The sequence below is a fragment of the Quercus lobata genome, chromosome 3 (genome assembly GCF_001633185.2).
Source record: "Quercus lobata isolate SW786 chromosome 3, ValleyOak3.0 Primary Assembly, whole genome shotgun sequence".
Lineage (NCBI taxonomy): Eukaryota > Viridiplantae > Streptophyta > Magnoliopsida > Fagales > Fagaceae > Quercus > Quercus lobata.
Genome location: NC_044906.1, coordinates 6,087,869 through 6,103,037, shown reverse-complemented (window position 1 = coordinate 6,103,037; position 15,169 = coordinate 6,087,869). Strand labels below are relative to the sequence as shown.

The following is a 15,169-nucleotide window of genomic DNA, read 5'->3' as shown; positions in this document are numbered from 1 at the left end:
AAGTTACTGACAAATTAGGAAGGTGAATTCAAGCAAGTGGAGATTTTGAAGAAGGGCTTGCTTTTGATGTGACACTGACATACAACTCTTCAAAATTTCAAGTGCCACATATTGATGCTTTATAGTTTTTAAGACCCTTTATTATAAACAATTCAACTTAACGAATGCTGCTCCTTAACAAAAGCATTTTTTTTTTTTTTTTTTTTTGGAGAATAAATGGTAGATCAAAGTAATAGCAATAGATTTAGATATCCATAATCCTACAAAGTTCAAAGAGAGGTTACACGTTTTAAACTTTTCTAGAAAAGTACCAATCTTTTTTTTTTTTTTTTTTGGAGAAAAGAAAAATAACAATATTTTTAATCTTTAGAGAGGTTCTTCTCAAAAAAATCTCTAGAGAGGTCCACACATTTTTAACTTTTCTAGAAAAGTAGCTTTTTATTATTATTAATTTTTAATTTTTTTATTTTTAAAGAAAAGAAAAGAAACTATTTTTAGTCTTTCAAGTTTCGCCACTCCTTCAGTTTTCAAAAGTTATTCTTTTTCCTACAAAATTCCTCACTTTTCCATTTCCTTGAGATTCCTCACTCACTCAGATATATTTTTCCTGCAGATTTCCCCTCTTTTTCCCTGAGGTTGCCCAAAATCAATTCTGCTATACACACCACAACAAAGAGGAAAAAGGAAAAGGGAATGTGTGAAATGTTCATCGGTTTATTGTACATTAGTAGGCCGGCTAAAAAGCAAAAAATTAATTAAACATTGATCCTTTATTCTTGTGCATTAAGTTTTATGCTTCCTAACATGGACACGAATATAAGTCCACCTTTTATGGTTGAAAGATTTAAGCGTACAAGACGTGGAATCAGAGGAGACTTTGATTTGATGCAATCTTTTTTTTTTTGAGCAAGATTTGATGCAGTCTTGATTTTACATTGCTGTATCATTGAATTTTTTTGTGTGAAACCGAGAATAACTCTTTGAACTTTTTTATTTTTTATTTTTTTGATGCAAAATATTCTTTGAACTTTATTACAAGTAACAACCATGCCGGTCATTGCCGCGGTCTAACATTTCACATTACAAAATCTACTCCTCAGTCCTCACGCGTAAACTGAGCCCTTATGAAAAATTCGACCTTATAGTGATTTCATTTTCTGATAACAGCAAATAACTTCTCAGTACTTGGTCAATCGAACACTTTCCTTATATTATTTTTTATAAAAATTTGGTGCCTTTCGAATTATTTTAAATCAATATGCCAACCAAAAAAAAAAAAAAAAAAAATTACAATTAAACTTTGATTTTTTTTTTTCCTGTGTAAAATTTTACAATAAATCTAAAGTCATAACATATTTGAAAATTATTTAGATAACAAGTTATTAATAATGAATATAATAAAGTAGTAGGCCATATGAAAAATTTCCTACCAACTCAACAGTTATTTGTTGTGAGTTTTTGCCTATGTAGTAGTAGTAGCTAGCAATTAATAGCATTACTCATGATTTTATGCTTCTTAACATGGACATAAATAAGTCCATTACTGTCATATATGTTGAAAAATATAAGCTGGCGTCTGCGTGCTACACATGTTTTCCATAGTTTGGTATATATTCTCAGTACTCTTTAGTAATAACCAAAGTAAAAAGGAACGATAAAACCCTTTATCCTAGCAACATTACTATAATGAGAAAAAATGGCACCTTCGTTTTCCAAAAAAAAATTGTTTTTCAACTCTTCACTTTTCTATTCTTTCAACCAAACACACATTAAGAAAAATTAAATATTTTCTTTCCCCTAATTACTTTTCCATTCCCCAACCAAATAGACCTACTTTTCCATGCCTCTTTCATTTAGTCACCTTCTTTTTAGACTAATGTGTGAACCCATTTCCATGCATGCCCGAAAATTAATACTTTGTCTTTGGCCATTGGTTAGGGTCTCATGTGGGGTTAGGCCATTTTTGTCCGACGAGCCTGAGGATCCGCCAAAGGGTATATCCTGATATTTTGAATTCCATCATTTTTTTTTTTGAGGAAGGAATTCCATAATTTTTTTTTATCTCATCAACATACACATTTATTTATATGTAAACACATAGGTAAGTATGTGTATATGTTTGTGTATTTTCGATTCGGTCAACGTACACATTTATGTGTCTCGATTCCATTAAGCTATAGATTTATGTGTCTATTTGCGTTAATATACTTATGTGTATGTGTTTATATATTACCCTCTCTCTCTCTCTCTCTATATATATATATATATGTATGTTGTTGCATGTTTATATTGATGAAAATATAAACACACTACATATTGAGGGAATATATGTGTGTGTTTTTATATTCTCGCCAATATAAATGTTTGTATGTTTATGTTTCATAATAAATGTTTACGTGCATATTTACGTATTTATCATTTCTTTGTGTGCAAACACGGATATTAACACACACACAAAAATATATAAATATTTATATATATATTTTTATGAAAACATATTTGCATATTTATGCATGCATGATGTAATATATTTATATATTTTACATGTGTAAACCTAAGAAGAATTTGAAGTTTCGACCCATGTTAGATCCATGGGCCCACCTTGGGTACCTCATCCATTAGGTTCGTCTTCTTAGCCCATGACCAATATTGTTAGACTAATGGGCCAAGAATGTGCTAAAAATGCTTGGATTTAACACAACTCTTGTATCTTTTTAATTTGCACATTAATTTGCTGAGAAATAAACTGCTTGGATATTCATCACTAATGATTCCACATTGGAATTTTGGTCCAGGTTAACCTTGCTAACCCCTTTAAATTATTTATTTGAGCTACGTGTTTTTAATTTGAGTAATATACATGTGTTATGTTTTCCTATGTATGCACTATTTTGAGTCAATGTGCTATTTTGAGTCATTCAACCTATTGTGGTCTTTTAAAATATATATATATATATATTAATTTTTATTTTTATTTTACTTTATTTTATTTTTAAGATTTTGATTTATGAAAGTTTGCAACTCATTGTGCTCTTCGCTCGCTCCTCAAACTCGCAAAATTATCCTTAAATTGGCAAAGTTATTGGGTACTATAAAAATACAGCGATTTGGTATATATTCCATTCTCTTACATAAATAATGAATACAATCATGAATTCAATTAGTGTGACTCATTTATTATGTGAAAGGATAGAGTACTTTTTTTTTTGAGAATGAAAGGATAGAGTACTTTGTTGTTGTATTCCCAAATATTGAATAATTACTTATTCTAGACATAAACTAGTAATGAGTAATGACCCTTCCCATCCCTTAATAAAGCTTGTGATCAGGAGCAAAATGTCACATGTGCTAATATATGCTAGTTTTGTATTTGTGAAGGATAGGATCTGCTATGGAATTCACTGCCATGTATCTAATTCTTATTTACTTATTTCATTTTAAAATTTTGAGTACTTTTTACAAGGGGGGGAAAATGTTGTAAATTGTGATTTTTTTTTTTTTTTTTTGAAACCATTGTGAATTGTGATTGGTAGTACAAAGTATAGCACTCACAGTCATATATAGTAAGACATAATATTTCCATTAAAAAAAAAAATTACAAAACAAAGCATTAAGACCGGCCGAAGCATCGAATAAATTCAAACGTGTGAAAGCCGAGCTTGTTTGGCAAGTATTTTTATTTGGAGAAAAAAAAAAAAAAAAAATTCCACAAAGCATCAATACCGGCCGTAGCTTCGCTTGGTTTTCGCCACAAGTGGCAAAGAATAAATTCAAACGCGTGAAAGCCGAGCTTGTTCAGTAAGTTTTTGCGTTTTTAAAATTTGTTTTAAGTGCTCAAAAGTAAAATCATGTAAGAAACTTGTTTGACTGCACTGTTTTTGAAAACTCATCACAAAAATCATGTCCCAAAAACATTTTGCAGACTAGTTGTGCAGTTAGCTAGCTATTCACACTTCTCTACACGCTGCTATATTGCTACTAAAACAAGCTAACCTTCTGTGTGAACCGTGATCTAGCTCTCTTGCAATGGCGACACGGGACAATCCCGTGAGGAAGTTGGCAGATTCACTTCAGGTGCTTGCTGATACTGTAAACTCGGACAATCCACACATCAAGGTCAGCGACCTGGTTCAGTTTTGCCGTATCAGTTATACTGCTATCTTCTACTTTGGCATCACTGTTAAGTTTCCGGACCTGGACCCCCAAACCAAGGTGTGTGAACTATAGAATATATAGTTTTGATTATAACTTACAATATATCTGCTTCAACCATAGAATATAACTGCACTCAGTTTGCTCACTCTATCTCTCCTTATATGTAATATAACCAAAGGTGGATCACTTTTTGGAAGCCTCAAAGAAATACGACACAATACAGGATTTAGTGGAAAGTGAAATTAAGAATGGTACTGCGAGGGATAAAGGTAGCCCATGCAGAACCCTGGCGCGATTTAGGCGTGTAATTGACTTGGCGAGGGAAGTGCTTGAGAAAATTCTTGCTAGCGGCAGGTACGTCAAATCATCGATTTTCCATATGTTAATTCTGTGTTTTCCATTAAAAAATATCTCTGTTTTTAATTTAACTAACTTAATTAAGGGTTCTTCTCAAAAAAGAAAAGAAAAAGAAAACTTAATTAATTAAGGGTGTTCATGAGTTGGGTTTGGACTCAGCTTGAACCTGACCTGAGCCTATTAGGTGGCTGAAAACATAACCCACCATTCATTGAAGAGCAACACTAGGTCGAATCGGAAAATAGTTGTAATTGTAGCGTTACTCTAATTAGATTTATATGTGAATAAAAATATCTTATTATTATCATAAAAAATTCTTTTTTTATTATTATTTTTTTTTTTTTGGAGAAGAAATTTTCAAAACTATTTAAATTATTAGTGGGTCATGATTCATGTGTGTAAAGGTTTTTTTTTGGTCACCTTGCCACACCTTCAGATTTAATTGGGGGGTTCTTGAATTCGGGTTAAAGAGAGGACATTAAGAGCATGTATGACATTAGTTTCAGTTTTTAGTTTTTAACTTTTAGTTTTTATTTATAATTTTTTAAAACTTCATTTTTTTCTACTTTTTTTTTTTCTTCCTTTTCAAAAATTTTTAAGGTATAAATACACATTAACACATTTTCAGTAAAAAGTTAGATAAATTATCTCCAAACAAACGCTAAGTTCGAAATTTCTTCATTGTCAAATGGTCAAAGAATTAACGCTGCCATTTTGTACCCTAATGAAAATACGAGATGTATTAATAAACAATATTCATGCCTAAGTAATGTATGGAGAGAAACATAAATGACACAGCAAACTGTTGGTGATGAATTTGGAAGATTGAATTGGATTTAATTATATTAGGGAAGTAGTAGAATAAGAAAAGAAAAAATATTAGAAAATTACTTAAATAAGAAAAGTAGTTTGCATGAATTAATAAAAAAGATGCTTAAGAGTCTTAGCTTAGCTTAGGTGCACTTTGGCGATAGAGCGCGCTAACAATACAATACATAACTATTGCTTTAATTCTTTGGCAAAAGCCACATTTCGTGGTGAAGTGACCCATTTAGTATCAACAAAATTTGTTCAATAACAATTATGCCTATTCTACGACAACTCGACTGGTCTGGATGCAAAGTATTACTCATTTAGCAATATTCTTGGACTTTTAGCTGTAACTTTATTTACCAGTTCAGTGATAGAGTACTCATCCAATGGCAAACTCTTACATCCAGCAATAATCCAAGATTTGGAGTTTTACTTTGCTGAGTATTAGCCGGATCTACAACTCCGCCATTATTGATTTTTTAAGCCACAAGTCCGCCAAAACTTCACAAAAATAATCAAAATGCTCCTATGAATGCCAAACTCACCCGATGGAGACTGTACTCTAAATTCCTGTAGTTCAATTTTATTCCTGCTCGGCCCAGGCCTCGCTTAGGTCTTTGGCCTTTAGTTGAACATTACTGATTTTTTTGTTTATGTGGTAGAGTTGCTGCACAATCGACCGAGAGGAACATCCAACAATATTTGAGGCAGGTTTTCTTCTTTATTTTAGGAATCTTTTATCGTGTATTTTATGTTTTTTCTAATGATGGATATTGGCCCAAGTATATATTATAGCATAATATGCATAAAGTGATGGAAAATTGGATTAAAAACAATACTGCATGAATCTAAATCTATTAGATGTTTATTTATTATTATATATAGCATAGTTTATGTAGCATTTTTGTCCATTCGACCCACTTCTATCCAATTTGGTCCATTTCCATCCACTTCGATTCATTTTGATTTACTTCAAAAAAAAGTATTAATTAAACACACCAAAAATAATAAAATAAAATAATTATAGAGATAAAAAGATTAAAAAAAAAATACTTGTAAAAATCTTAACAAAAGAAAAAAAATACTTGAAACAAAAGTTTCTTTTTATATATTACACTTTATTGAAAAATAGTTATATATTTCCAAGTGTTGTGTAGGGTTGTGACTAGTAATAATAAAATAAAAATTGACCCACTTTAATCGAACTGGGACTTGCGTCTTAATAAATTGGGAATTGAGTGAATTTTCAAGAAATATGTATCTTCCCAATAGAATTTATATAGGACCAATTTAATAATTAATCATGAAAATTCGTTGCAAAATGATTGGACATAATATAAAAATAATTTTACATTCCATGAAAGTCAAAGGATTTCCCACAATTAAAATGAGGCTTCAAGGTGTGCATCTTAAATCAATGAAATGATATTTTTGTCCAAAATAGTGGGATTCATCTAGCCAAAGGAAAAACGATTAGAGCGCAAACTCCATTAGAATTCAGAATGACATTTCAAAGGAAACTAAAGCAGATTTTACAACAATAAAACACGTTTCCTAGGAAATATCAAAATAAATATTTAATTGAGTAGTTTTCTTATTTTTGCGATATCTCTCTCGATTCAAACTTAATTTTGTTTATGACATTGAAGGGAATTTCATGGTGTTTACTTTGTTATTAATAGAAAACAGAGGAGAGTTCTGGAGAATGAAACTCTATCTCATTGAAAATGAATTGAAAAATCAACTAATACAATCAGATAGGTATATATACACCAAAGCTGTAACTGAACCAGCTGTAACTAATCTTTCTCTCTACCAGTAACTAACTAACTAGCAATCTAACAGATTTAACCAAACTGATACACGTGCCTGTCACATGCTAAGTTAAATACATATGTGAAACTAAAAACTACATGCCGTTTCTATCTATTATGCTTGTCGTCATTTACTGTACAAACTGATTGGAGCTCAGCTTCGTATCTGTGCTCTGCTTCTTATCTGTGCTCTTGACTCTGCTCCTCTTAGCTACTGCATTACTTCCTTTTGTATCTTGACACCCTCCCTCAAGTGGAAGAGGGGCATGAATATTGACCATATTCAACTTGGATACAAGAAAGGAGAATTGTTGGGCATTCAAGGCTTTGGTTAGCAAGTCTGCAATCTGAGAATTTGTCCTAACATGTAACATTCTAATATACCCTTCCAAGACTTTATCTCTGACAAGATGACAATCAATTTCTATATGTTTTGTTCTTTCATGGAATACAGGGTTTGCAGCAATGTGAAGGGCTGCCTGACTGTCACAGAACAAAAGGGCTGCTTGAGGATGCTTTATTTGAAAATCATGAAGAACATATAAAAGCCAAATGATCTCACAGACTGCTACTGCCATTGATCTATACTCAGACTCTGCTGAAGACCGTGAAACTGTTTGTTGCTTCTTTGACTTCCATGAAATCAAAGACTCACCAAGAAAGACACAAAAACCAGTGACAGATCTCCTAGTGTCAGGGCATGAAGCCCAGTCTGCATCAGCAAAGGCCTTCAAGTGCAATTCTGATTTGCTTGAGAAAAACAAGCCTTTCCCTGGTGAACTCTTTAGATATTGCAAGACCTTATGAGCTGCTAGCAGATGGGGTTCTCTAGGATGTGCCATGAACTGACTGAGTCTATTTACAGCAAAGGTTATGTCAGGCCTGGTTATTGTTAAGTATAGTAACCTTCCTATCAATCTTCTATAAGAGCTTGGATCTTGCAACTCCTTTCCCTCATACTTACTAAGCTTGAGATTCTGATCCATAGGCACTTTGGCTGGTTTACATCCTAACATACCAGCATCACCCAACACTTCAAGTGTATATTTTCTTTGGCATAAATTGATACCATCAGTTGTCCTTGCAACTTCAAGGCCTAAGAAAAATTTCAAATCACCCAAATCTTTTAGCTTGAATTGTTGATCTAATAGAATCTTCAACTCATCAACTGCTTGCTTGTTGTCACTAGCAATCAATATATCATCAACGTAAACCAATAGGGCAATGAAAGAAGTAGAGTTCTTCTTAATGAAAAGAGAGTAGTCAGCCTTGGACTGCGTAAATCCAAGAAGAACTAATGCAGTGGAAAACTTGGCAAACCATTGCCTTGAAGCTTGTTTTAGTCCATACAAGGACTTAGTAAGCTTGCATACCAGCCCCCCCTTGCTGTGGAAGCCTGGTGGGAGATCCATATAGACTTCTTCCTTCAATTCACCATGAAGGAAGGCGTTATTTACATCAAGCTGACAGAGATACCAGCCTTGCACAGCAGCCACTGCGAGAAGACATTTGACAGTAACAAGTTTGGCAACAGGGGAGAAAGTTTCAATGTAATCAAGGCCTTCTTTTTGAGTGAAGCCTTTAGCCACCAACCTAGCCTTATATCTTTCCACAGTCCCATCAGATTTGTACTTCACCTTATACACCCACTTACAACCAATTGTCTTTTTGTGAGGTGGAAGAGTTGTGAGGGTCCAAGCTTGATTAGCTTCAAGAGCAGAAATCTCAGCTGCCATAGCCTCTCTCCACTTGAGAGTTTTAACTGCTTGATGATAGAATTTGGGTTCCTCAATTGAGGAAATGGCATTACAGAAATGCAAGTGTCTAGGAGACAATTTTTGGGAAGACAGGTAAGAAGATAAAGGGTAAGCAGTACTAGATGGAACTTGAGACACCTGATTGCACTTATAAGCTTACAAATAAGCAGGTCTGTGAGAAATCCTAGTGGATTTTCTAAGGGGTGGAATGGAAGAAGAAGGAGGTGCATCATGGACAGAAGGAGAAGGATGACCAAGGGAAATAGTAGGCTGATCAAGATGGACATTAGACTGATCAAGGGGAATAGTGGACTGATCAAAAACATTAGAATGACCCAAGGGAACAGGTAAGGAACCAATAAGAATAGAAGAAGGGTCGGGACAAGGATGAGAATTAGGAATATGCTCAATATTAGAGTCTGCAATTGGAATAGGAATGGAAATTGGACAAGAGGGAGAGTCAAAAACAGTAGCAGGTGAACCAAATGAAGGAAAAGAGTGGGAACCAGACAAGGAATGAGAAGAATCTGAAAAAGGAAAGATAGACTCATGAAAGACAACATCTCTAGAAACAGTGATTTTCCTAGTATGAAGGTTAAGAACCTTGTAACCTTTCATGTTAAAAGGGTAGCCTAAAAAAACACATGGAGAAGCTCTAGAATCAAACTTCAACATGTGAACAGAAGGGGTGGAAACAAAACACAAGCAACCAAACACTCTAATATGAGTAAAAGAAGGTTGTTTATGAAATAAAAGCTCAAAAGGGGATTTTTGACCCAACAAAGGCATAGGCAACCTGTTAATCAGATAAGTGGCTGTCAAAATACATTCTCCCCAATATGCTGAGGGTAGATTGGATTGAATTTTAAGAGATCTAGCAACATTCAAAAGATGTTGGTGCTTTCTCTCAACCACAGAATTTTGCTGAGGTGTATAAGCACAACTCTTTTGATGCACAATGCCATGATCACTATAAAAGTTTGATAAAGAAAATTCAGGAGCATTATCTGATCTGATTGCTTTAATACCAATGTTAAATTGAGTCAAAATCATATTATAAAATGAAATTAAAAGCTGTTTAACATCAGACTTAGCTTTCATGAGATATACCCAAGTAGACCTAGTGGCATCATCAACAATGGTAAGAAAAAATCTAAAACCATCATAAGTGCAAACAGAATAGGGACCCCAAACATCTACATGAATCAAAGCAAATGGTTTAGTACTCATATTATTGTTTGAAGGAAATGGCAGCCTCTTCTGCTTAGCCAAAGGACAGATGGTACAAATGTCATTACATTTTGAAGAAAAAGAAGGCAAAACATCTTGCAAAGATGACAGTTTATTAAAAGAGGGGTGTCCTAATCTAAAATGCCACAAAATGGACATATCTTTATTAGAGACAGATGCTGAAAAAACTGACTTGGGAAGCTTGTTGATGGAGAGGTAATCTGACAGAGAAGGTGGAGTCCTATGAGTACTGTTCTGCAGCAAATACAGACCATGTTGGACTTCACCCACTCCAATCGTCCTCTAACAAGAAAGGTCCTGGATGAAGCAAAATTGGGACAAAAACACAAGACAAAGAGGCAAGCGTTGAGTGATTTGACTGACAGACACAAGATTAAAGGAAAAAGAAGGAACACAAAGAACATGTTCAAGAGTAAGGGAATTAGACAGTTTGACAGTACCAATGTGAGTGACATGAGCAGATTCACCATTAGGTAATTCAACAACACAATGGGAAACAGCAATATAAGATTGAAAGAGTGAAAGAGAACAAGCAATATGATCACTTGCACCTGTGTCAAGAACCCAAGTACTACCACCAAAAGCAGATTTATTCACAAGCTTAGCAGAGAAAATGGAATGCTTGAGATTACCTGCCAAAGGAGTTGAATGATAGGTAGAAGCTTTGTTGGAGGAAACACTGTTGGCCATAGCAATTGGACTATTCTGAGAATCAGACCCTCCAATCATAGCAAGCAGTTTCTGGCATTGCTCCATTGTGAAAGGAAAATGCTGTGGAGTTGGTGTTGCAACAGAATCTTGAACAGAATCAAGGGAAGAGACCTGGTTTGCCCTTGCTTTGGTTTTATATCCAGGAGGATATCCATGGATTTTGTAGCATTTTTCCACGGTATGACCAAGCAATCCACAATGGCTGCAAGTAGGCCTCTCCTTTCCTTTCTTGAAAGTCTTAGAACCAGAACCAAAATTCATTGTTTTGGCTGCAAGGGCTGTGGATTCAACAAAAGGACCATTGTTGCTATGTCCAACTGACCTCTGCCTTTCATCTTGAACCAACAAAGAGTATACTTTGTCAACAGAAGGAATGGGATCCATCAACAGAATTTGACCTCGAATGTGAGAAAATGAATCATTGAGACCCATTAGAAGCTGCATAATTGCTTCTCTATGATGAAGATTGGAGATCTTTTCATTCACATGGCACACACACTTCTCACAAGAGCAAAGAGGAAGTGGTTCATAGTTCTGTATCTCATCCCACAAGATTGAGAGGTTGGTAAAATAATCACTCACAGTGAGTTCCCCTTGAGAAATGCTAGCAAGATCTTTCTGCAATTGATAAACCCTAGGTCCATTGCCTTGAGAGAACATGTTTTGAAGCTTCTTCCAAACTTCCTTGGCAGTTCTCCGATACACCATACTAGTTGCAATCTTAGGGGAAACACAGTTGATGATCCAAGAAACCACAATTTCATTGCACCGTGACCAGCTTTGAACAAGAAGAGGAACTTTCTCCATGGCAGAAGTCAGAGAAGCAGAGCCATCAATTAACCAAAATTTATTTTTGATTCTAAGAGCTCTCTCCATGGATCGTGCCCACGTAGGGTAGTTTTCTCCTCCAATCAGTGACTGAGATACAAGAATCGCACCAGGGCTCTCAGCGTGGTGAAGGAAAAAGGGATGTGATTCATCAATGGTAATGCTTGTAGATGCTTGATCAGAAGACGCCATTGACGAAGCTTCGGAAAGTAAAACCTAGCTTTTGAAGAAGAAGAAATTGAAACGAAGGAATTAGGTGGAAGCAAGAAAAGATTGCTCAGAATCGAAGAAAAACAAGAAAACGTTTCAAAATCAAAATTAGGGAGATCTCTCAAGAAAAATTTCTCAGAATCGAAGAGAAAAGGAGAAAATTTTCCCGAGAAAATTTTCTGATTTGGAGAGAAAAGAAACTTCTAGAATCAAGGAAAGGAAAAGAAAAAGCTAGGAAATCAGTAAAACTGTGCTAGCTGCTCTGATACCATAATAGAAAACAGAGGAGAGTTCTGGAGAATGAAACTCTATCTCATTGAAAATGAATTGAAAAATCAACTAATACAATCAGATAGGTATATATACACCAAAGCTGTAACTGAACCAGCTGTAACTAATCTTTCTCTCTACCAGTAACTAACTAACTAGCAATCTAACAGATTTAACCAAACTGATACACGTGCCTGTCACATGCTAAGTTAAATACATATGTGAAACTAAAAACTACATGCCGTTTCTATCTATTATGCTTGTCGTCATTTACTGTACAAACTGATTGGAGCTCAGCTTCGTATCTGTGCTCTGCTTCTTATCTGTGCTCTTGACTCTGCTCCTCTTAGCTACTGCATTACTTCCTTTTGTATCTTGACAGTTATCAAACTTAATTTAATCAAGTGGTTGGATTTTATTTAAAAATTAAGCATAATTGGTCATCTTAATGAAAATTGACCCAAAAAAAGAGAGAAAGATCTACCATTTGAACCATGAAATTATGTCCCTGAAGGCTGAAATTAGAAATCAAACTTTCATTAAAATTAAGAGGCTAGACAATTAAAATATACGTTATCAACAAATGGTATTGAAATTCAGGGATGAATTGACTTCTCCTTAATAAACAAAAGATATTAAGACCCATTTTAGGGTTGTAGCGAAGTTAAATACAATTTTATCATGTAATACAACTATTGGCTTTGCATGTATGCAAACTATTTTTTCATAGATCTTTTTTTATGACAGGCAAAATTCTGCTGAGACATTTGCAGTAGCTTATGAGCAAGTTTTTGTTCCATATCCTGGATGGACTGCCGGTGAATGTTTCAGTTTGTCGGTCGGTTTGTCCAAGAATATTGTGCTTGCTGCATTGGAAGAACTTCCTCCTCCGGACCTCTTATTGAAGATTTTAAATGAAGATGGTAAGAATTCCTCGTTACATTGCTAGTTTTAGTTTGTCCAAATATAAACTTTTATACATTCTGGTTGTATTTATTCTTGCACTATTCAGAAAAATCCATACCCATTGTTTTATAAACAATTAACAAGTTACCTTCTTCTATCCGCAATGACCAAACTCCTCATGAACAATTATTTGGGAGCTCGATCTCCCACTAATAGTCAACTTAAGATGTATGGTTCTTCAACTTTGTCCTGCTCCAATCTCAGTAACAAACTAAACTACAATCATGTTCTCGCCTCTACGTCTTCCTTGGATATGGTGTTGAACATAAAGGATACAAGTGTTATTATAGTCCTATATATTTCCATGAGTCTGAAGATCTATTGCTCACAAGTCACAATCATATGTGTTTTACAAGTAGACCAAATGTATCGAGTTTGATATGAGTGTGGTTCAATTAGCAATATATAGCTCCACTCCATTGCATCTCATGACTCATGGTCAACTAAGTAACATGTTCAAACAATCTCACACACCTAGACGTACAGTTTCAATATCTAGTATTCCAAGTCAAATTGGTTTCTCGTAATCCATCTTGATATATACACTACTGGAAATTTGGAATATATCAGGTTTCGACATGTTTGGCCCAAATCTGGCGTGCTAACCTTAACTAGGTGAAGGCATAGATTGAGGCAATTCCTATACAGCTATACACCGATGATAATGCATAGTATTTTTCTCACATTTCTAATGGTTTAATTTCGATATCTGAGTTTTAATCGTGCTATTGTTCGACATATATGTTAAACACGATTACACCAGTAGTGAATAAGTTTTCACTCGAGCAAAAATTGACTTCCTTGTTTGATATTAATTATAACAACATATATATTAAAAATTATTACATATTTTGAATAGTTTCGGTTTTGGTTTTGGTTTTTTTTTTTTTTTCTGAATTTTCTTTGCTTTTATCAGAGGATTCATTGAAGGAGCCTATTCACAAGTATATTAATGCGGCAAAAGTTGTTCTGCAGTACATTGACAGCGTCTTCCTATCAACTGAAACAGGGGCTGAGATGCTTAGGACGATCTAGTTTAAATTCCATTTTGTCAATTGCTTATGAAGGATGATCAGTTTGTAACATTGGCATTGCAAACTAGTGTGATTTCATAAAGAAACCTGTATGCTGCTCTACTGGTTTCAACTACGAAAACTATGTCAGGAGTTTGTGCTACATAAACAATGTGTGTTTTGATAATGATGTGAAATTTGATAACTATATCTAGCCTACTTAACCATTCACATGTTACCCTTTCTCACATAAAAATGGATTTTGTTAATTAAATTTTTAGTGAGACCCACTATGAAAAGAGTGAGTGTGTCATGATCCTAGAATATTGAATAATTTAAACACATATGTATGTATATATTAATTATACATAAAGTATGTATGTAACATTGTTTAAGATATAATAATTAGTCTTCACATAATTCAAAACAATTTCCTTTCCATTCAAGTTTGTTTTCTAAAATATTTACTTGCTTAAAAAATTATCCATTGATTAAAATTATCATAATTGCAAGTCAATATCATTAAAAAGTAAAAGCGTAATCTGAGACTTCGATGAACATGCAAAGTCAATCAATTCCAAAATATATTAAACTTTACAAATCATACAACAATCAAAATGACATATTGGACAAAAAGAGCAATCCGATAAGAAAATCAAGCCATGTCAAGATTTAACAACTAATATACTTTCTTGTAATCTAAAGCTTAAATTGTGTGAAAGAAATTTTGAATAATGGTCAAAAAGTAGTGGAATTTAGAATTCCATGCAACCACACAATCTGACTATCTAGAAAACCTATCAACAATAACAAACATGGAGTCTACTCCTCTTTTGAGTTTTTGGTAGTCCTAACGCAGTTCATTATTAGGTCCTCTCAAATTGATTATGTGAAGCTAATTGAAGAGAGTGATGCTGCATTAAAACAAATTAATGTCTCTCTTAAAAAACTCTCTCAAAATTTCTGCAGACTTCTTCTTTTAGAAATTGTTCTTTTGACCATTATCCAAAATTTCTTGCTCACT

General features: G+C 34.0%; 1 protein-coding gene across 1 annotated transcript; it reads left to right on the top strand.

The window, feature by feature from the left end:
- Nucleotides 1-3,858: 3,858 nt before the first annotated feature.
- On the top strand, nucleotides 3,859-14,355 carry LOC115979765 (accelerated cell death 11-like). The gene is made up of 5 exons (XM_031101826.1): nucleotides 3,859-4,212; nucleotides 4,334-4,509; nucleotides 5,988-6,035; nucleotides 12,917-13,089; nucleotides 14,049-14,355. The coding sequence occupies exons 1-5, from the start codon at nucleotides 4,027-4,029 to the stop codon at nucleotides 14,165-14,167; spliced, it is 702 nt and encodes a 233-aa protein (XP_030957686.1). The 5' UTR covers nucleotides 3,859-4,026; the 3' UTR covers nucleotides 14,168-14,355.
- Nucleotides 14,356-15,169: the final 814 nt, after the last annotated feature.